General features: G+C 40.2%; 2 protein-coding genes across 4 annotated transcripts in view; one reads left to right on the top strand and one right to left on the bottom strand.

Moving 5' to 3' along the window:
• The window catches only part of veph1 (ventricular zone expressed PH domain-containing 1), a 43,275-nt gene that overhangs the window by 6,090 nt on the left and 16,706 nt on the right, over positions 1-20,479 (top strand). For all 3 annotated transcript variants that reach the window (XM_049725462.2, XM_049725463.2, XM_049725464.2), the window contains exons 2-7: positions 177-734; positions 977-1,195; positions 2,754-2,928; positions 15,324-15,487; positions 16,154-16,363; positions 19,332-19,552. In XM_049725462.2, coding sequence (XP_049581419.1) covers positions 597-734; positions 977-1,195; positions 2,754-2,928; positions 15,324-15,487; positions 16,154-16,363; positions 19,332-19,552 — 1,127 coding nt within the window. In that variant the 5' untranslated portion in view covers positions 177-596. The remainder of the gene's footprint in view (positions 1-176; positions 735-976; positions 1,196-2,753; positions 2,929-15,323; positions 15,488-16,153; positions 16,364-19,331; positions 19,553-20,479) is intronic.
• On the bottom strand, positions 5,133-10,935 carry ptx3a (pentraxin 3, long a). Its single transcript, XM_049725488.2, has 4 exons — positions 10,538-10,935; positions 8,619-8,778; positions 7,995-8,419; positions 5,133-7,860 (listed from the first exon to the last, which is right to left on the bottom strand). Exons 1-4 carry the CDS (start codon positions 10,674-10,676, stop codon positions 7,193-7,195), a joined length of 1,392 nt encoding a protein of 463 aa, XP_049581445.1. The 5' UTR covers positions 10,677-10,935; the 3' UTR covers positions 5,133-7,192.

Below are 20,479 nucleotides of genomic sequence, written 5' to 3'. Positions count from 1 at the left end.
TCTTATTATAGCATGCTGTTTTTTTATGCAAATGAATGCCTACAAGAAAACATACAAACTTAACATCCCAGAATTTGCAGCTAGTGATTGCCCCCCCTCCTCTCTCTCTCGCTCTCCCTCCCTCTCTCTCTCTCTCTCTCTCTCTCTCTCTCTCTCTCTCTCTCTCTGTCTATCAGGATTCGGGTGTGACACGACTACATTCTCTGGAATATGCTGTCTCCATGGTAACAGGCTTCATGCAGACCCAGAAAAACATCGGGCCAAGTTGATCCTTTTTCCAACATACCTTGATCTGGGACACAGGGGATGAAAATTTGAATGGAAACAACTAAATATCGCTGAGGTTTCCACTAGCCTGAATAATGGCAAAACCACAAAAGTGACTTTTCAAAGTACATGTACTCTTTTGTCCAGGGATCTTGCTGGAACTGTTTCAACGGTCCCTTGAAACCAAGAGTAGAAAAAAGCTGCAGAACGGAATTTCATCAGAATTGAGTCAACTCTCAACCATGTTGGAGTTATACTCATTATATTGTAGGGGATTATAAAATTCTGCTGACCATTGGGTCACAAAAGCATTGTCTACCAGGACCAGGATGCACCAACTCTTCAGTCAGGTGCTGGGCCAGAGGGATTTGTCCAGAGCGGGCGATCTGTTTTCGCTGGAGGATGCTGCGATCGAAGACTGCTTGTCACAGGCTCTGAACCAGATCAAGTCCATCTCCTGCTCACCAGTTAGTAGGCCAAATAATAGATTTTGGGAACATGATCAAAAGATGTCTCAGATATTGCTAGTCTAAGTAAAATCCACTGATCCAAAGGAGAACATCCATCGATAGTCTCTGGTCCTGTGACATCATGGATACCTATTAATTACAAAGCTCTCCTCATAGTGACTATTGCAGCCTGTTTTTAATATATATTCCTGTCTATAAGAAGGCCACCGTAATTTCAATACAGTATGTGTTTCATGCAGGATTATTTGACCAATGACAATGACCAGGCGGTGGTAGAGATTTGTATCACTCGCATCACCACTGCCATCAGGGAGACGAGCTCCATCGAGAGGCACAGCACAGCCCTGGTAGGGCTCTGGGAGTCGTGTCTGGAACACAACCTCACGCCTCAAGGTGACAATTCCGAGGACACGCCGCACACCAAGATAGCCTCCGACATTACCAGCTGCATCCTGCAGGTACACACACACGCACACAGTTAACTATGCAACGTGTTCTCTCTTGCTCGCTCAACAAAATCTGTTGAGGTGTGTTTAGCGTATTCTTGCTGACAGTATGAAATGATGTGCTTTCATCACTAATTATCTGAAATTAATCATGCATCGTACATTGCTCCTTAGGCATACTTAACAGAAAACTGCAGTAGCCACAGATTGTTTTGATATCTTCAGAGATTGAAGTTGGCATTAGTAGTGATGTGCACATTAATTATGGGGATGATTGGTCACCTTTTGGGGACATTAGGTGATATTCAACTTTTTTACACCTGTGGTCAGTTAAAACAGTTCCCTGCAGGTGCCTTATTGGTCGTCCGATAGACGAGCCCGAAGAGCCGCACAGATTGTCAAGGTAGCACCGCAATTAAATTAGGGAAGAAGTCATGGGTCCCTTGGGCGATTGCCATCCATCCTGGTTAGAGTTTGATTCCAAACTCCGGTCTAAATATCAAGCCCACAAATTTTGCATGTGAAAGTGGGCATTCCTGTAGAGATCTTTCAAAAAAAAGAACCTGAAATAACTGCTGGGGAGGATTTTTGTTTTCTGCAGTCATCATTTTTAAGTCCAGAACTATAAGTCAAGGGTTTAATCAGTATTGAAGGAAAGTGGTATGGAGGAGTGGTTGGAGAAACTACTCAGAGAATGAGAGTTAGAATAAATAGCGCCATCTTGTGGGGCATACCAAAGTAGAGTTACCGCTGGGCCTGTGTATTCCCACACCAGATCTCCACAGCTACATGATGTAAGTAATGTTTGTCAGATTCTCGCCCCTCTGTTATTCCTCCGTGCACTCGCTGTGGAAATAGGAATGTGCTTAATACCCCTGTAATCAGGTGGTGTCTTAGCGCACGCATGCACACACCGCCACACACACATACACACAGACATTTGACAAAAGCACTCAGTTTTGTTGCCCAAACTCCCAGCAGTCTTTTCAACTTCAGCTGCCCTTTCATTTGCTTTCCCTCTAGCCATGTCTGCTTTGTGCTTCTTTCTGTTCTCACTTTGACTTCCTGTCGTTTGATCCACAGATGCTTAGTCCACTGAGACGCAGAGTGAACATTTAGTCAAGCAATAATAGCATAGCACCAACATGCAGGAATAGTATTCACATATACAATTTTTTACATTATGCCATCAAGTGGCAAATTAGCAGGAATCTCTCTTTGCTGTCCTCGTCTTCACATACTCCATGCACTCATTTCATAGCCATATCCGTTTCACCAATTGAGGGCGCTAGTGCGTCTCTGTCTACCTGCTGTTTGCTTTCATGGGAGTTGTGCTCCCCCTGTCTGTATATCTTGTATTATTACTATTTTCTCAGATTCCTTAGTTAGTTAATTAGTGCATTACATTACTGTCAAACAGATCTTGCTCACAAATAAGACCTGTAAAAATACCTGTAGATTTTTTCACTAGTGAAATAATGTTTTGGCTAAACTCAAAAGTTTTCTACTGTTCTCAACTGGTGATCATTTTGTTGCTTGTTCCCTTATCTTCCTCTTTCTTTTTTCACAGAATTACAGTTGTCCGTCAGTCATGGTGTTGGCTGTCCCGGTGGCGGTGCGCTTCTTAGATACAGGGAACAGAGAGCTGAGCAGGAACATGTCCAGTTATCTCTCGCTGGCTGCTATAGTTGAGATCGATCTACTGGCTGAGCATACAGAGGCCATAACGCTCAGCGTGCTTGCAGGTTGGACAATACTCATAATTATACTGTTATAGCATGCATGTATCAATTGAATGCTTTGTCAGCTGCGATGTGACAGTGCTGAAATTGTTGACTCTGTGATAACGCTGTGATAATGCTTCAAGCTGCGAGAAAGCAAGGAAACCGATAACGATGCCAAAAAGATCTTATCATTACAATTGCACAAAATCCGCTAGTGCAGCTCACCGGGGATGACAAACTGTTGGTGGTCCTTTTTAAAGCCAGACGATGACACAACCAAACAGTAGACGGATGATGAACTTTGAGGCCTTGAAAGTAACAACTCCCAATTATATTTTTCTTCTTGTGGTGTTTCGGCACATAAAACCGAGCTCTGATATTTCACCCCTGCCAACCACGGGTGGAAGTGAATGTAAACAGTGCAACGTAAACACGGAAAACATACGCCAACACATGCAGCTCATATGAACACAAACAGATGACCTCTTCACTCATGTGTCGCTCAGCAGCACTGTGTGAAGGAAACTACGCTGATGTAATGCATCGGTGAGGTGAATAATGGAGTTTGTGATATCGTGGTTATATGAGCATGACTGACTATCAAGTTCTCAGTCAAGATTTTAAAATGTCATCTATCAAGCAATACATCTTCAGTTGAGCAGCATGCATCTATTCTACTTTGTCTTGAGGGGCCGAGAGCAGGCAGCTCGAAAGCCATTTGAGCGTTCATTTTATTGTATTTTTTATTGGCTATAAAGCTCCTAATGCTCTTTATCCATCCTATTTGCTTTGAACTTATGAATCACCCAGAATTCTTAGCTCTTGTGATCGAGGTCTTTTATTAATTCCTAAAATTGAAATTAAAATTGAATGTACAGCTTTTATGAAACTTTTATGATTAGTCTTCCTGATGATCAGAGAGCAGCAACTCAACAACTCTGCTTTAAACTGTTCTATTAGGTCATCTCATCTTTATTATTATTGTTATTATTATTATTATTATTATTAATAATAATATTATTATTATCATTATTATTATTATTATTAATGTATGTTCTTTTCTTTGGTGAATGTTCATACTGTCTTCACTTAAATTATTTAAAGATACTTGCCTTTAACTTGGTTTTATTTACGTGGTTTAATCCAGTATTTGATGTTTGCTCTGTGCAAATTACTGACAGTAAGATTCCTTTCAGTATGCATACATACTCATCATCATCATCATCATCGGTTTAAAGTACGTTTTCCAGGCGCCGCTGGGTTGGACTGGGTTCTTGATATGGCTATCTTCCACCGGGAACGGTCCATGGCCATCTCGTGGTTGATGCCGAGTGCCTTCATGCCGGCTGACACGGTCGTCTGCCAGGTCTTTTTAGGTCGGCCACTGGGTCTTGTTCCCTCTACGTTATACGATATAACTTTCTTCACCCAGTCGTTCTCGTCCTTCCTCACTACATGTCCGTACCATCGCAGTCTACCTCTCCTCACCACATCCACTATGGCCTCCACTCCCATCTTCTTTCTCAGCTCTGCACTGGTCTTTTCCTCCCTCATTGACACACCACAGTATGCATACATACTGTAGTTTAAATATGAGAGGAGTGTGAGTCAGTGTGTGCATGTGCGTGTAAGTTGCTTGTGCCGACAGGAAAAACAAAATTAATGGACTGACATTACCCTAACGGACACAGTTGGAATCGGGAGCTAGCTAATATTGAAGCCACTTGAACCGTAACATGACCTACACATCATGCTAAAAGAAGCAATTCACAAAAGAGATAAGCGGCTCAGAAAATGAATAAATGGATAGTTGGAAGAACACCCTGCTGTTCAACAGTGTACAAACTACTGTAAACGTTGATGCTGCTTTGCCATTAGCACATGGGTATGTTTTTAAAAACAAAAATGGACAATATATGGTGTAGAGAAAATTTACTATAATGACAAAATTGGATGTTTCATATTTTTCAGACCATGGTGCGTTTTTTTTTTTTTTTTTTTTTTGGCAATAGTGCAATTTCTAACCCATTCCATTCAGTGAAAACGTAAGCAAACATAAATTTTAGCTTTGAATACTGCCCAACCCTACTGCTTGAATTTTTTTCAGTAATTATTGTCATATTATGTTATTGTATTTTTGTGTAAAGTATACATTACAAATAACCATTCTTTAGCCACAATGGGAAATAGTTCTCTCAGAAATCAAAAACTTCGGCAAACAAATATACTATTATATGTTTATTCATCCCACATTCTCCGTCAAACTATATTTATGTGCAAATACATTCATTTTCGCCTGTTGACATTACCAGGGAAACCAAATTCAGTTAATATATCTGTACAGTATTCTACAAAACAATTTAACTCACAAAAGACCAGACCTTGTAAACATTCCCCTCACTTATATAAAAACAATGAAATCCAAATATAACAAATTTACAATGTAACTGTATTGCAAAAAATTATATATTACACTATGTGTAAAAAGTACTGAACAGCTGACTACGCAGACATAGAATGACTAATATACGTAAATGTAAACATGATGAGTACAAAGTAATCCAACAAACTTAACTTGGTGAGGCAAAAAGTGGAAAAAAAATACAACATTGCGTACAGCTGAAATGTTCAAAGTTATTTCTAGAGTCGGCTGAGCTTAGCAGAAAATATGCACAGCAGTGTTTAGTCACGAGTATTGCCTGGATCACATGATGCATGGCTCATTACCGTAATTTTCGGACTATAAATCGCAATTTTTTTCATAATTTGATGTGAATTTTTTCGCAAATTTTGAAAATTCAAAAATCTGCGATAAACGAACCGCGATGTAGCAAGGGATTACTGTCATTTGACCTGCAAGTGACGTCAGCAACGCGGCGGTTGTTTACATAAGGACAAAGGATTCTATCACGGGATGATGAAGATCACGAAGGGCCCCACGTTTGAAGGATTTAATGATTTGGAGTGACACAAGGTTTGAAAATCGTATTTATGTTATAGTTATTTGATATATTTTATTTCGTGTAGCAACTTGTATATGTTTTTATCGTTACAGTTCAGTAGTTGTTGGCTCGTTGAACTCTTGTTTTGTTAAATAAAGAGCCGTTTACCAAACCCACGTCTTTCCTGGTACTTTGTTAACGCTACAATATAGTTATATACTAGATCTGTGCGGTGCACGCGCGGCGTTGTTGACCTAAAGGACGAGGAATTTGATCGATGGATTTAATGATTAGGAGTGACACAGATGGTTTGATAATATTGTTGTTATATGATAGTTATTTGAAATATACTTTATATATCGTTATATGGGTCTGTGGAATAATTAGAAATGCAACTTACGAGTCCGACGTCAGCGGCGCATATGCGGCGCATACGCGGCATTGTTTACATAAAGGACGATCGATGGATTTAATCATTTGGAGTGACATAGATGGTTTGATAAATGTGTTATTTATGTAATACGTATTTGAATAACTCTGAATGTTACTCAGGCCCGTTCTCAGCTCCTCGTTTGTGTATATGTCACGTTTGCATACCGTATCGTTTAGCCTGTTGTTGCTGGTTCATGTCTGTTCTTGGTGTTGGATTTTGACAAATAAATTCGCCCCTAAAGTGAGACTTATACTCCGGTGCGACTTATATATGTTTTTTTTCACTGTATTGTGCATTTTATGGCTGGTGCGACTTATACTCCGGAGCGACTTATAGTCCGAAAATTACGGTTCATTACAAAGTTATTTACATGGTACCTTTTTTATTTAGTCCAACAGGAGACTAATCTGTGGATGGTCTTTAGTTTAGAAAAGCAAAGACCAAGTTTGACATGCCAAAAGATGGATTTTAGCCGTGTATGACAAAACTAGACTTATAATGATTACTTAAATGTATCAATAAAAGTAAATAAATGGCGCTACAACTAAAACATTTTTATTATTTTTGTCCTCTGGTTCCCCTCTCGTGTCTGCTGAGTTTTTATTTATTGGCTCAGAAGTTGCTCACTTTCACAATGGACTCTTTCTTTCACCCTAATTAGGTCTTTGGTAAACATCGCTCGCAGCACGCTTCCTGCTACAACACACACTTTCCGAGATGAATGCTTGACAATGTTTGTGTGTTGCAATGAGGAACGAGTGTGACATGTAGCCTCAGTAAAAGTGATTGTGGTGCAAAAATAAACCATGAAATATTTTCATAAAGATGCATTTCCTCAGTTTTAGCATTAAAGAGATTTAAATGTTTGTGATAGGCAAGGTCAAGGCTTGTGAATATTAGGGAGTCTATTTTAGTTGATAAATAGAGCGCCTCCATGTGGCACCATTTCTGTCACACCCCATGCCACTATGTTCCCTCTTTCCTCCCAGCCCTGGCCCTCTTTCAAAGCCATCTGGGAAATCTTCTCCTCTGGCAGCACTTTGTCCCACATGTTCACTCCCGTCATTTTGCCTGCAAATGCCAGCTTGGGATCGAACCCTGCCTCAAAGCCCGGCACCCCGTTCCCACTGCTGCTTGGGGTCAGAGGGCAGCAACCATTCCTTTCCTGTCCCAACTGGAGTGAGCCTCCATCTGGCAGAATGTGTCCTTCTGCCACTCCTGATGTAGAAGCAACCTTTTCCCCACCTGCCCACAAGGTTGCCAGGCCCTGCCCAGAGGACCAAGACCCGCATAGGTGAAGCCATTCTGTAGGACCTTTTGCATTCACTACACCTCGTGCCTCCACCAGATGAGTTTCTCCTCCAATGGTGAATAGGGCTGATGTGTGGCTGAGCAAGAGTTGGATCTCATATGGGTTGCGACGGTTGCCATAAGAGAACAGAACAGTCTTGTTGGAGACTGTGACTGGCTTCACCCACAGGCAGACAGTGAAGGAGGACAGTGAAAGAGGGACATCGGGTATAACTGAAGTGTAGATGCGACGTGAACGCATGGGGAAGAGGATGGCCATCTCATTACCTGTGTGAAAAGAAAATGTATTGGAGATCACAAAAGATTGAATCAATCATCTGATGAGTCATGTACTTTTTGACAATTAACAAATGACACGTTGGAAAAAATGAAGTCAAATCCAAAGAGAGTCCACAGTTTACCTGCAGGCAGGTGTCTGCGCCGTGATGAACTTAGTACCTCCTGGATCTCCATTCTCGTCTGCTGCAGCATAACCAAGGCTGCCTCCAAAGCTACTTCTTGTGTTGTAACTTCCTGCTCTCTGTGGCCAACTCTTCCACCATGTGAAAGTTGCGATGTTTCTTTCACACCTCCTCGGTGGCTGAAGCAGCTGGTTTCTAGCTTACCAAGTCGGGTTGCCTGGCTCCGTGTGGCAGAGAGAAGCTGTTGCAGCATTGCCTCCAGGTGATTTGAATTCCCAACTGAATTTCCATCAGCAGTGGTAATGTAATCTCCAAATTTTAATCGTTCAAGAGATTCTCTTAGTCGGCCTTCCAACTGCAAGGCCAACCTCTTTCCGGCTGTCTCCACTGCAACCCCACATGAACCACCATACTGGGCCACAAATCTAGCCAACGGAACCAACATCAATGATTAAAACGGAGTTACTGCAATCTATTATGACCAAATACTGTGACGTTATGACTTGTGGATGATTCAAGTGATCATACGTTTTTGGAAATTGTAAAATATCAGATGTTACTCAACAGGACCCAGATGTTTTTTATCATTTTTGCATAAACATCCCATTCAGTCGTCCAACTGACCTGAGGATTTCCCCACGTAGAGACCCCATCTCCACTTTGACAATGTCATCGGCATACTGCAGAAGCATGTTCTCCCGCATCTGGCTATTCTCCAGCATTGAGAAAATTTTGTCCCACTTTGTGAGGTCTGGAGAACTACAGGGAGTTGCACTCGGTGTGGCTACAGATGGAAAAAAGAGAAAGAACAACTTAGTTAACATGCCAAATTCCTCCTGCTAGTTTTCAATTGAAGTTTATTTTGTCTTTCTGCAACATCAAGTGTGAAGTACAAATATGGCTTGTAAAGTGGAATAAAAGTGTGAATCATTTTTCTACTGCTGGGTACCAAAGCAAGCACTCTAATGTTGAGAATGACAAGTACATTGTCTGACATTGAGGTTGTGTTAACCGTTGACAAGATTTGTTTGGATAAAAGGAATTCTGGTGATCATCCAAACCCTGGGACACACCAAACAAATGGACCCAGGCATCTTTAAGAGGTGGTCTTGCAAACAAAACTCTGGTGTGGTTCAGGACCATTGAGCAGAACTATGAGCGCTACATGGACCAGTGTCAACATGATTACGGAAAGCATTTGGAAGCCACACAACTGTAACATTTACGGAGGTGCCTGCCCAACTGACAAGTGTAAAACTACACCCCCACGGTAACCTTTTGGGAGTTGCAGCTAATTAACATAATGCCATTTGGCGGGGCCCACTCTAAAAGCACCATTCATTACTAGCGCCAGATCAACCATGAAAGAATTTGGTCCCTGAGACAAAGGTTCAGGTTGGTGAATTCCTCCAAGAGAAAATACTGTGAGGCTTTTTGCCCTGCCAATGACTCACAAAAGTAGGTCAGAGAAACATTTCTTGGGGATTTCAGTGGGTCTGTAAATGAACTTGCATAATTTTGATCTTCACCTCATTACGTGACTTAGAATCATGGGGATGAGACACTAAACCTTGCTGGGTGTGTTTTGAACACTTCATGTTCCCCAGAGTGGCTTTAGTGTTTTTGGTTAGAATTTCCAAATCAAAAAACACAATCTGGAGGCTTAATGCAAACTGATTTAAAGAATCAGAAACAAGAGTAACTTCAACATTAAACGTTTGATTTTTTTTTCTTTTTGATAGATGATGTGACGGTAAAATTTCCCCCAACCAATCGGGGAAAAATACAATATATAAGGATATTCTTACAGTGCAACCTTGTCATGTGACCTCAATTCAGTGAGCATCAAATTCAAGTTAACCCTAAAAATAATTATTTCCATTATTTATTATGGGAAAAAATGTTGGAAGGACTACAAAACGTTAAATGAACTGTGCCATGGCCCATCTCTCATATTCATAGACACATATTCAAATTCCGTTAAGGGTTAAATTGTCAGTGTCTTCTTTTGGGCTACCTCTCTTTCTTCACTTTCATTTCTTTATGTCACTCTTTTCTATTAGTGTGACCAATGTTGTCATTACACACAGTACTACTCATCTAAAGGATGTTCAGTCAACTTTATAAAAACTGGGATGTTGCCCGAGCGACATTTGCTGCTGTTTAACTATTGACGGTGCAAAGAGACCTCCTGCTATGTTTAAATCAACAAACTTGTAAAATGCAAGCTGTGTGGTGTTTGGCGTGCACTTTGTTCATTTAGTTTGCCTGAGATGATGAAATGTCCATAAGTTTCCAACAAGTAGAATTTGCAGCTTTGTCACGCCTGACAGAATACAGTGGAAGCCCCAAAGTTGTGAAACATTTGTTTGTCTTCCAAGTTCTTATTTACAGCCTGTGTTTTATTAGTTTTTATCTTGTTAGTTTGTTTAAATGTATAGACATTTTTTTTTCAAGTCAAATTTTTACCACTCCTAACTGCCAAGAAAAATGTTAAGTGAAGCATTCAAATCTGGAGTTAATTGGTCAAGTGTAACACTTACGTTCTGGCGTCTCATCTTCTGTGATTTCGTTGTAGTAGGTGTCGGCATAGTTGACTTCAATATCGTCCTCATAGTTCAGAGTCAGACATACACATATCGACCACGCACCCACTGCTAGGGGAAGCTTCCAGTACAACATGCTGTTCTTCTGTGTGCGTTTGCCTATGTGTGAGTGAGTGTTCACAGGTGGCAGAACCAAACAGATGTGTGAGGAAAATATCTGGCCTCCTTTGTGTTTCTCTCTGTGTGTGCGTGCATGTGAGGAAATTCTCTATCAGTCACCGTGGTCCCCTCCGGTCTCTCACTTTCTCCGGTCCACCGCTCTCTTTTTCAAGCTCTCCCTCCCTGATACCTCATGCAACATTTGTTCCTCCCCCTCCACATCCTCCCCTTCTTCCTCTCTACCGCTCCCATTCTTTCTGGTTAAATGCTGAGCAATCCTTGGCAGCAAGCCAAGCGGTGTCGTCTACTCCAGCCAGATTCGGAGATATAGAAGGGGGCTTAGTGGGTTAAACTCACGCACAAGTCTATGTTTCCCATTAGTTAACACGTTTTCAGGGGAGACATTCATTTACTTTTACTATATTTGTATATAAACTGTTAACGTCCACATTAGAAAATTGGTCATAATACAAAGAAAGTGGAAGTCAATCAGCGTTCCACAAAGCAATGTTTGAACTAGCTATTTTTTCTCTCGTCTGGTCCTGCAGAAGTGGTAGGGAACTTTTTATAAAGTCCTCCAATGGCCATAGAAATTTAATATCAAAAATATGATGTAAGCATTTTACAAATATGTATTATTCAATATTGGAATTCATGAGTTACATGTTTTGCGGGTTTTGCATGGTGTAGTCTGGATCAAAGGTCATTTTCTGTTAAGTTTTTAATGTGTAGTACTTTTTACCCCGATATTACAAAATCTGAGATAACTCTTCCAATCATCTTTTAACCTCCTCTTGTTTAGCCTGCTTAGAAATATTCTTCTGTGACTATATGGTGATGCTGCTTTTTATAATGGTCATACTAAAATAAAACCAGACCATCGTCCTTACCTCCAAATGTTTTGAAAGCGCTCTTTGTGCCAATGAAATTTGAGCCGAGCCTCAGCCTGAGAGCGAATACGGCAAAGCAGTGAGTAATGCGTCGTTGGAGGTAGCCTGTATGTCGTAATCAAACTTTACTGCCGCTGCACACAGGGAGAGGGAGATACAGGTAATGGAAGAAGAAACAGAGAGATTGATTTTTGCCCCATGCAGAGTTTGCATGTGCCTGTGTGAAAAAGAGGCAGTTTTCTAAATGATATTTAAATTGCTTCACAGTTTTCTACACTATTATTTGTGACTCAGAAAATCTTTTGATGATGTTTGTTATGTGTGAAGATTACACATATGTTTCCTTGCGTGTGCTTTTGTCTGTTTGGTGTTGCCGATGGACCTAATCACTTCCTCGTGGCTACATTCCTTTGGCTACTTAGCCTTCTTGTGTGTCTTTTTTTTTTTTGTCTCTTTGCATAGTTGTGTATTGTACTTGGTCGTTAAATGGGTAGAAGTGTGGTTTCGTGAGGTACATTTTAATGTTGTTGAAATTGTTGCTTTTCAATTGTAATTTTGTGTTACCTTAGAATTACATAAAAACTGAATCTAATGTAATCTAGTATAATATCCAACAAAATATAATCCAATCCCAAAACTGTTTTTTTGAAACAATGATTGACAAGTTTGGGTAAGTTTGAAGTATTGAAAATGAAGTTGAACCAAAATTTATGACTTGAATTTATACTGCCAGAAAGTTAAGATTCTTGACCTTATGTTTGTTGTGCATATTTTATGGTAGTAGCACTGTTGCACCCTCATAAGCAGTAATAGAAACAAATCACAGCACGTCATCCTTTTTATGAATGTGTAAATTAGATGTTGGAAACCTAACGCAAGCTTGAGAAATACCATTTACTTCCTGACAATCCTGACTCACACTGAAATAATGTAAAGTGGCATTCAAATAGAAAAGCAGTTTTCATGTTCAGTCACTACTGACTCAGCAGTATGAAATGCTGACCCTATCCGACTCATTGGGCAATATTGCAGATTGTTCCATAACTTCATACGTAAAAGGTAACTACTTTACAAGAACTTAAAAACAAGCCATAGCCAAGCATGGTGGGTGGAAGCTCTTGGCATTGAAGCTACAGAGGTAATTATGAATGCCAGAATTTACTGCGAGATACTGATGCAGAGCACGATCCCCTTCCTTGGGAAACCGGACCACAAGGCACTCTTCCAACAATATAACGACCCCACAAACAGCCACCACAGACCTAAACTTGAACCCACCAACTCTGTAATGTTGTCTTGGATTGGAAGAGGATTCCAGTGTCAACCTGGGAATCCTTGGTTTAAAAAGAAAAAAACACTCCTGGGAAAAATTGGTGGTCACATAAAATGTTGACACATTTTCACTTTGGGGTGCATTAACTTTTGTTGCCAGTGGTTTAGACCATAATGCCTGTGCGTCCACTTATTTTGATGGAGCAATACATTTAAATGGAAATAATGAACTCTTGACCAGTATTTTAAAAATAATGGTCTCCCTGAGAGAAGTTTTTTTTTCCTGTGCCTTAATGTGACCCTCACTCCCTCCTTCACATGTTTGAGATGTTCAAGTGACATACATGACTTTAGGAACAGCATACCCATGTGGGATACAAGCTAACAAGCATTTGCTCACAGATCTCTTTTGTGTGCTCATGTGACACCTACCACCAAGATTTATTGAGCTAATTGACCCCCGGTAGAAAACAGTGAATAAATCCAAGACAATTTAGAAAGAAAACTGAACATTTAATTCTGTGTGCTGCATGGACTGCACACAGATGACAGGTTATGATATTCTATGGTTATTAAGGAGACATTCTTATTGGTTGGAAATGTGCATTTGACTAAGAAGTTCCACTTCAATTTGCGGTGTTGATGTGCTGTCATTTTGATGTTTACAAAAGTTTCACTGTACTTAACGTTGGAACAAATACAGCTTTGTTATACAACTTGGTTTATCTTGCACAACTAACCAGTGAGGACGGGTCAAATTTAAAGGTGATATATCACGTAAGACATTTCTGCGGAATGGCAGAGAAAGAGCAAACAATCGTAATTTATGGTCCATGCCAAGCAATCTCGAGACACGCTGGAAAAGGGGTCATATATTAAATGCCAGACAGTGTTTCTTTTTAATATTTCAAAAGTAAGCAGAGAAAGCAAAAATACAGCTGTGGTTGGAGAGAAGAACAGCTGTGGTGTTCACATACAGCACATGTCTTCATAAATCCAACTTTTGAGGCAGCTGTAATGGTTCGTATGCACAATTTTAACTTAATGATTTTGTCATTTTAGCAGTTCTGTTACCACAGTAATTTTCAGTGTTTTCCTTCCCATTATGTAATTACCTAAATATGTCACCTTTGTTTGAGTTTGGCCGGGAACCCGCCTTGGGTGTATCCTACATCTCACCCAAAATCAACTAGGATAGGCTCCAGTTCACCTGGGTCCCTAAGGCACCCTAATGACAACAAGCCATATAGAAGTGATGTTGGTCTTTCGGGATGCTGGGTTGTGTTGTGTCAGTTGGGGCTGGGAAGGTCAAATTCCACACTTCGGGTTGACTCATTTGTGAATCAGTACTGATTTCAGGCGCTGTGAATGATTGTTAACTGATCAATAGCTAAGGGAGCAAGAAGGAATTGGGAACAAGTGACTGGAAGTATTATGAGGTGAATTTTGAGTGTGTCAAAATTGTGTTCAACCAAGATCTTGTCCAGATGGAGTTTAATGATTAAATTTCCCTTCAGTGTATTTGAGCTAAATAAATGAACATCCAATCAATCCAGCATTGGCATGAAGGATGAACATTTGTGTTTTTATTCATTTTCACTGCAAATGATAAGAGTAACATTTTGTTACTTTTTATCAAAAGTAAGCAATTCAGCAAAATTTCCCCGTCCGACATTTGTCCTTCGTGCACTTCTTGGGCACCCTTTTGTCATCGGCAGACAAATATTAGATTATTGTTGTCGGCAAACATGATTTGACTATACCAGATTAGCCCCGATATCATTCTTGCATGAAACAGCACACTAGCGTCTTATGTAGGAAATAAATAGACCAGCACCAGGTGCAGCATACAATGCAGTCTTAAAGATTTCCCATCACAGGAGATTTAGTCTTTCAGGTGAGTTGGGATTTAAAAACAACACGGCAGAAATCAACCAGTGTATGCAGAGCTTTAAAGGAAATGCTGGAAGTTTTCGCACTGTATATATTATTTTCCCACATGCTCTCCATGTGTTTAGACATGCACATGCCTGAGGGTCCAATAGTATAACTCCTAAATCCCCCACAGAGTATTCCTATGCGGACCTTTAAAATTCCTCAGAAGAATCCCATAAAAGCTCAGCTTCAGTCTTTAAAAAGCTTTGTTTTTGTACATGCCCTCTACAGTATGTGTCTAGTTTTATGAAGAGCCAAGTCTTAAGTGTGCTGGAAGAGGAAATGGACATAATGAGATTGAAAGATTGATGCATCCTTTCGATATTTATTGGTGACCTTGCCACAGCTTTTACACATCCTACAAAAGCAGTTCGTTAAGATGAGTTATAACTATGGATCATCTTGTTGTAAAACCTGAAGCCCAAATAAAAATATGACCTGTGGTTTCTTCTTATTATTTTTTTTGCTGAACATGATCCAAATGAAAATATGACCTGTGTTCAGTGTCTCTTCCCGTCTGTCCGCAGGCAACCACATGCTACTCCGTGTGCTCCCCTCAGTCTACCCCAGACAACCTAATGTCATACACCGTCACCTTGGCAAGCTCACTGCTATAATGTCACAGCTGGATTCCGCAGAACAGCAACACCTGATCAGACTGCTTCAAATGGTGGCTGAGCAGCATCCGCTGGTGAGGTTGTATTTATCATGTGCGTGTTGCTTGACGGCATGTCAGGACTAAAGAGGGTGTGGAAGGAATAAAAATGTCAACATTGCTCTAAAGCACATACAACAACAACACCCAACACTAACACTTTATGATCAAAATAAAATGTTTACTTACTAGCAGACACTGCAATGTTAAAGAGCTGGTCATGTCATATTTTTAGGTGACTAATTGTACTCAACCATAACTATGCCATCTGTTAATAATAGTAAAAAAAAAAAATCATATGCCAGCCGTGTCCACTTGGTTGACTGAATGAAGTGTCCCTAAAAAATGTCTCATTCATCACTGCCATCTTAAATGACCGTTTAGAATGTTCTGAGTTTCAATGTGACGCAAATGTGATTATTCAGTTGAAGTGACTTAAACTGAAGCAGCAGGAGTGTTCTGCAATCGTCTGATCCAGTGCTGTCTCATTGTGGATAATGAGGAGGAACAGTTCACTGCCAGAGTGTTTCCAGACGATCCTACAGTCATGTCTTTGTTTATCATCAGTCACCATACTGTTCATCTCATTCTGCTCACCTCTGAGAAAGACATATTCACCCTTCCGCTTGCTCAATCTGCACACTACCAAAACCTTGTGTTGCTAGACTCATGGTAAAAGTATGAATTCAACTTTGTTTTCAGATGTTGAGCCCCCAGGTGCCTGCCCTTGTCAGTTACCTAGGCAACCAGTCTCTAATTGAGGCCATTCTAGGCACTCTGGTGGATGTGGCTCAAGCCAGCCCCTCCTCGTTGGTCAGCTGTCTGCCAAAGCTCAGGACTGTGGGACAACAACGGCCTGCTCTTTTGGGGCACGTGGCCAAAATCCACGGTGCTGTGGGCATCATCAATGAGGTACGCATAAACACACACGCAATTATACTTGTAGCACACACAATAAACAACTGACTCATGGGGAAAGTGTTTGGAGATACCAACTAGTGAACTGCGTTGAAGGCCTGGCTGCATTCTTGCGTACTGAGTTGCAATGATTCAATTTAACCAACTCATTAAAAATCGTGACTAGACTAAATAAGTCAACAAAGAATCCCATCCATCTGTCTGTCTGTTCATCCCTCCATCCGTCTGTCCATCCGTCCATCCATCTTTTATACCGAGGTCGCAAAAAGCTGGAGCTTAGCCCAACTGACTAACTGAAAGGCAAACAACATTCTGAACTGATTGCTAGTAGTTGCAGACAACAGTGACTGAGTGAAGAATAAACCCATGCTGGTTGCACCAAAATCAGACAAATGTACCACACCACCATCAGTGACTCAGAATAAATAAATTACAATATACGTATGTGTTTTTAATTTGTTTTGTTTTATTAATGTCACTATAGCAAATGGAAATTATTGACACTTAATAAAGATAATTGGCAGCACCACTTTTCATTCTCACTGTAGCAAATGGATATGATTGACACTTTATAAAAATAGATGGCAGCACCACTTTTCATATGTCCTCTATGTGAAAAACAAAACCCAACTTCAGCACACACAAACACGTAGTTTGTGATCATTTGTTGGTGTCCTGTACTTTTTCCACATTGGAACTATTTGGAAACTAAGGCCTGGTTTTCTGGGAAATGACGCAGCAGAGACCTCCTAGTGATGGCAGTGCCTCCTGTAAGTTAGTGTTGCCCCACACACACACACTTACTGGTTGCACAACTTTCTCTTTCTTCCTTTAGCTCCAGAAGGACTTCATTTGTATTGATTGTCTTTATTGTTTTGTTTGGTCCAAACATATCAAATTAATCAATTATCTCAGTGAGACCTCAAAAATATAAAACAGTGCATTGTACAGAAGAAAGCATAGGTGTCCTGGGGCTCTATTTTTTTTTAGATTGCGCATGTGGAAATGCTGGCATAACCTTTTGAAACCTTTTATCGCATACCCGTATCTACTGTTTTTGTGAACGCGCAAGTCTCGCTGTGTGAGTTTGAAAATTAGGGAGACCGTTCTGGGCTATGCTGGGTGTTCTAGCATAGCGAGGGTGTGTTGTTTGACATACGGTCGCTGCACCTGACAATGTGGTGGATGAAAGTTACTACACTCTACGCATAGAGGAATATATTCTGAGCTGCTAGGACATGTCATATCTCATTTCTAAATCTGACATTGTCATTCTGCCACATTTAAAGAAAAGACCTTCTGATTTCTGGTTTTGAATCAAGTTGGCTCTGATCATGCCTACAATGGTGCAAACCACCTTTTTTTTTTTTTTTAAATACACCTACTTGCATAAGTCTGCAAAATTCCTAACACGTGGACTAACCAGCCTCTCCATGACAAGTGCAGCACTGTATTTGCACTAGTTATGAAAAAGAGTTTGTTATTGACCATGTGACTGTGTTATTTATTAGTTGCAATGTTATTTTGTGCTTTTAGGTACAGTCTGAATCTCTCCATGGAATTTGAACTTTATCTTTTATCAGTCCGGGATAATTTTTGGGGAGAACATAAAACTAATACAGCAATTGGCTAGCAAAGAGCCCAGGGTGAACCACAGCTTTTGCCAAAGTCATCTGGAATAAGCTCCAGTTTTGCTGCAAGACCAAAGAGCGGTATAGAAACTCAACGCAGTTACTTTTCCTTTCAACTTGAAAAATAAAGAAAGTTCTAAAGTTGATTCTTTCGGATTTTTTTTCTCCAGGAACTATTCCCATGATTTTTGCATTACTATCTCAAAAGGGTTCACATTATTGTTCTATGATGAACATAATAACCTGCGCTTTGGGTGTAATGCTTGTAAGCGCCATAGCCTTTTAGAATGGAAAATATTAAATCAATAAAGCCAGCACTGAGGTGTAATAATAACATACCATATCTGTAATCTGCACCCCAACAAGCTTCTGTTTCATTGTTGAACTGCACCTTCGACACTGCTAAATACCTCCTTGGCCTGTTTTGTGGAAACCCGCTGACTTCTAGTCTTACAGTTGGGTTTATTATCCACACAAGAGGTTATTATCCAACAGAATGAGCTTGTAAAACATGCCCAAACTATACAGAAAGAGCATTTTCCCTATCAATCACATTTTTGTGTCTCATGCTGAAGATTTCCAACACAAAATGTTTGCACCAGCTGGATTCATAGGTCGTATCAGTCAATCTTGCCAGCAATGTACAAGTACCAATTTTCCCCACTGCTGTGAAATGTTGATGTCCCATTTTTTATTGTCAGTATATTAAAATGTTTTCTTGTGAAGACTGACGATGCTTTATGAAACAATTTATACTCCCAGGGAGCAATCTTAAAAACGTCTGTGGTTTTTGGGCTTTGGTTTGCTTTTTATCAACAAATAGGGTGGGGGGGGGGGGGGGGTATTTGGATTGAAAATTGCAAGAGAGCTGATATTCAATCCTATCACCTTTGCTCTACTCATACCATGTTATTAGAGTCAGCCCAGGGGGGTAATCATGCAGTATGACTGCCAGCACGCATGAGATTTTCCTACTGCCTGAATACATACATACAGCACAGTGGCCATCTGAGGGAAAGCACAACAACAATGTGACCCGTAGCAAAAATGCTTGACACCCCTGAAATACTATATCCCCCCCTAAAAAATAATAAAAAATGGAAAGGTTTGTTAGGAATTAATATGCCGGTTTTAAATAATGAAATCCAAATTTTTATTTACAAATACTCATTACCATAGAAATGTAATTGTTCAAATCTAAAGTCACCATTAGCAAACTTTGTATCTGCTGAGAAAAAATTGACTCTGTGCTCAAAGGTTTCATGATGGAATTTGAATTTGAAGAAATCAATTCTATAATCGTCAATGTTTTTTTTTTTTTTTTTCCTCAGGTGCACGCACGCAATTCTTTGGTTTACCTGGTGTCTCTTCTGGGTGATATGGAGCACACTTTTCACCACACGCTGCTGCTGGAGATCCGAGCCCTGACAGACCGTTACCCGTCTGTGCTGGGAGGCCATGGTAAAGACCTCTACAGGCTGAGCAACTCATTCACAGCCATAGCCAGAATGCTCGGGAGGCGGCTGGAAGAGAGTGCCACCGTACGCTGCAGGTCAGAGGAGGCATACTCGTCATCATTAAACAGATTTTCAGTTGTCTTTGAAGGAGAAGTCAAGTGCAAACATTTTCTGTACAATAATATGTTCTTTTTCATATTCTACAAATGTAATAATTGGAATACCGTGTTTAGACAAGTGTGGCTACATAGAACGAATAAATGAAAAGAACATTTTTGACTTGACTTCCCCTGAGCAATTATCTTCTTGTGTGGGGTGTGCAAATAAGACATCATTACATTCATCACAATAAAAATGACTTTTGAAATTTAGTTAGCCTGGCCGAACTATTATTATTCTATCTTCTATTGATGTTTTGTACTACTCTTTCTTATTATTTGTATTCTCCCACATTCTGCATGCCCTGTAGCACCATGTTGCCTCTCACGGATCAGTCTTGGTACTACGACAACTAGTCTGGGGAGAGGAATCAGAATTTATGGTGGATAGATCACTGTGTGTGTAATATGCAATTTTAATCATCTTGATTCAAAAATCATTTGATATGTTACAAATCAGTGTCTGTGTGGATTATGTTTAAATTGCCAGCAGGTGAGAATGAGTGAGAATTTCAGTATGCAGATGTGTACTGCATTTGATTGTCAGTTCAGCGTATATGCTGCTTCTTGGCCAAAGTCAGCTGGGATACAGGCTCCAGCTCACCCGTCACACCTAACAGGATAAGCACAAGGGAGCTGGATAGTTTTTCTACAGCCAAATAATCATATGATCTGCTGATGACATATTAAGTCATACTGGAATCTTAGTCACCTGTTTGTCCATTGCAATTTTCTTTAGTAATTTTAGCAAAAAACATAAGCTCTTGAATGATATCTGTTCCATGATACTTTTCTTTTTAGGTCGGTTTCTACTGTTGATTTTCTAATACTAGTGATCTGGTTTTTGTCACTAATCTGTTGGCG

This window comes from Syngnathus scovelli, chromosome 7, assembly GCF_024217435.2.
Source record: "Syngnathus scovelli strain Florida chromosome 7, RoL_Ssco_1.2, whole genome shotgun sequence".
In the NCBI taxonomy this organism is placed as follows: Eukaryota; Metazoa; Chordata; class Actinopteri; order Syngnathiformes; family Syngnathidae; genus Syngnathus; species Syngnathus scovelli.
Note: the sequence above shows the minus strand (reverse complement) of the source record. Positions and strands in the feature narration are given on the sequence as shown.

What these genes read in the sequence shown, in the direction of transcription:
- ptx3a (XM_049725488.2), bottom strand. Translation starts at nt 10,676, where the DNA reads ATGTTGTACTGGAAGCTTCCCCTAGCAGTGGGTGCGTGGTCGATATGT. An exon ending in AGAAGATGAGACGCCAGAAC is followed by an intron (nt 8,779 to 10,537) that starts GTAAGTGTTACA and finishes TTCCATCTGTAG; the next exon opens with CCACACCGAGTGCAACTCCC. An exon ending in GCGCAGACACCTGCCTGCAG is followed by an intron (nt 7,861 to 7,994) that starts GTAAACTGTGGA and finishes CTTTTCACACAG; the next exon opens with GTAATGAGATGGCCATCCTC.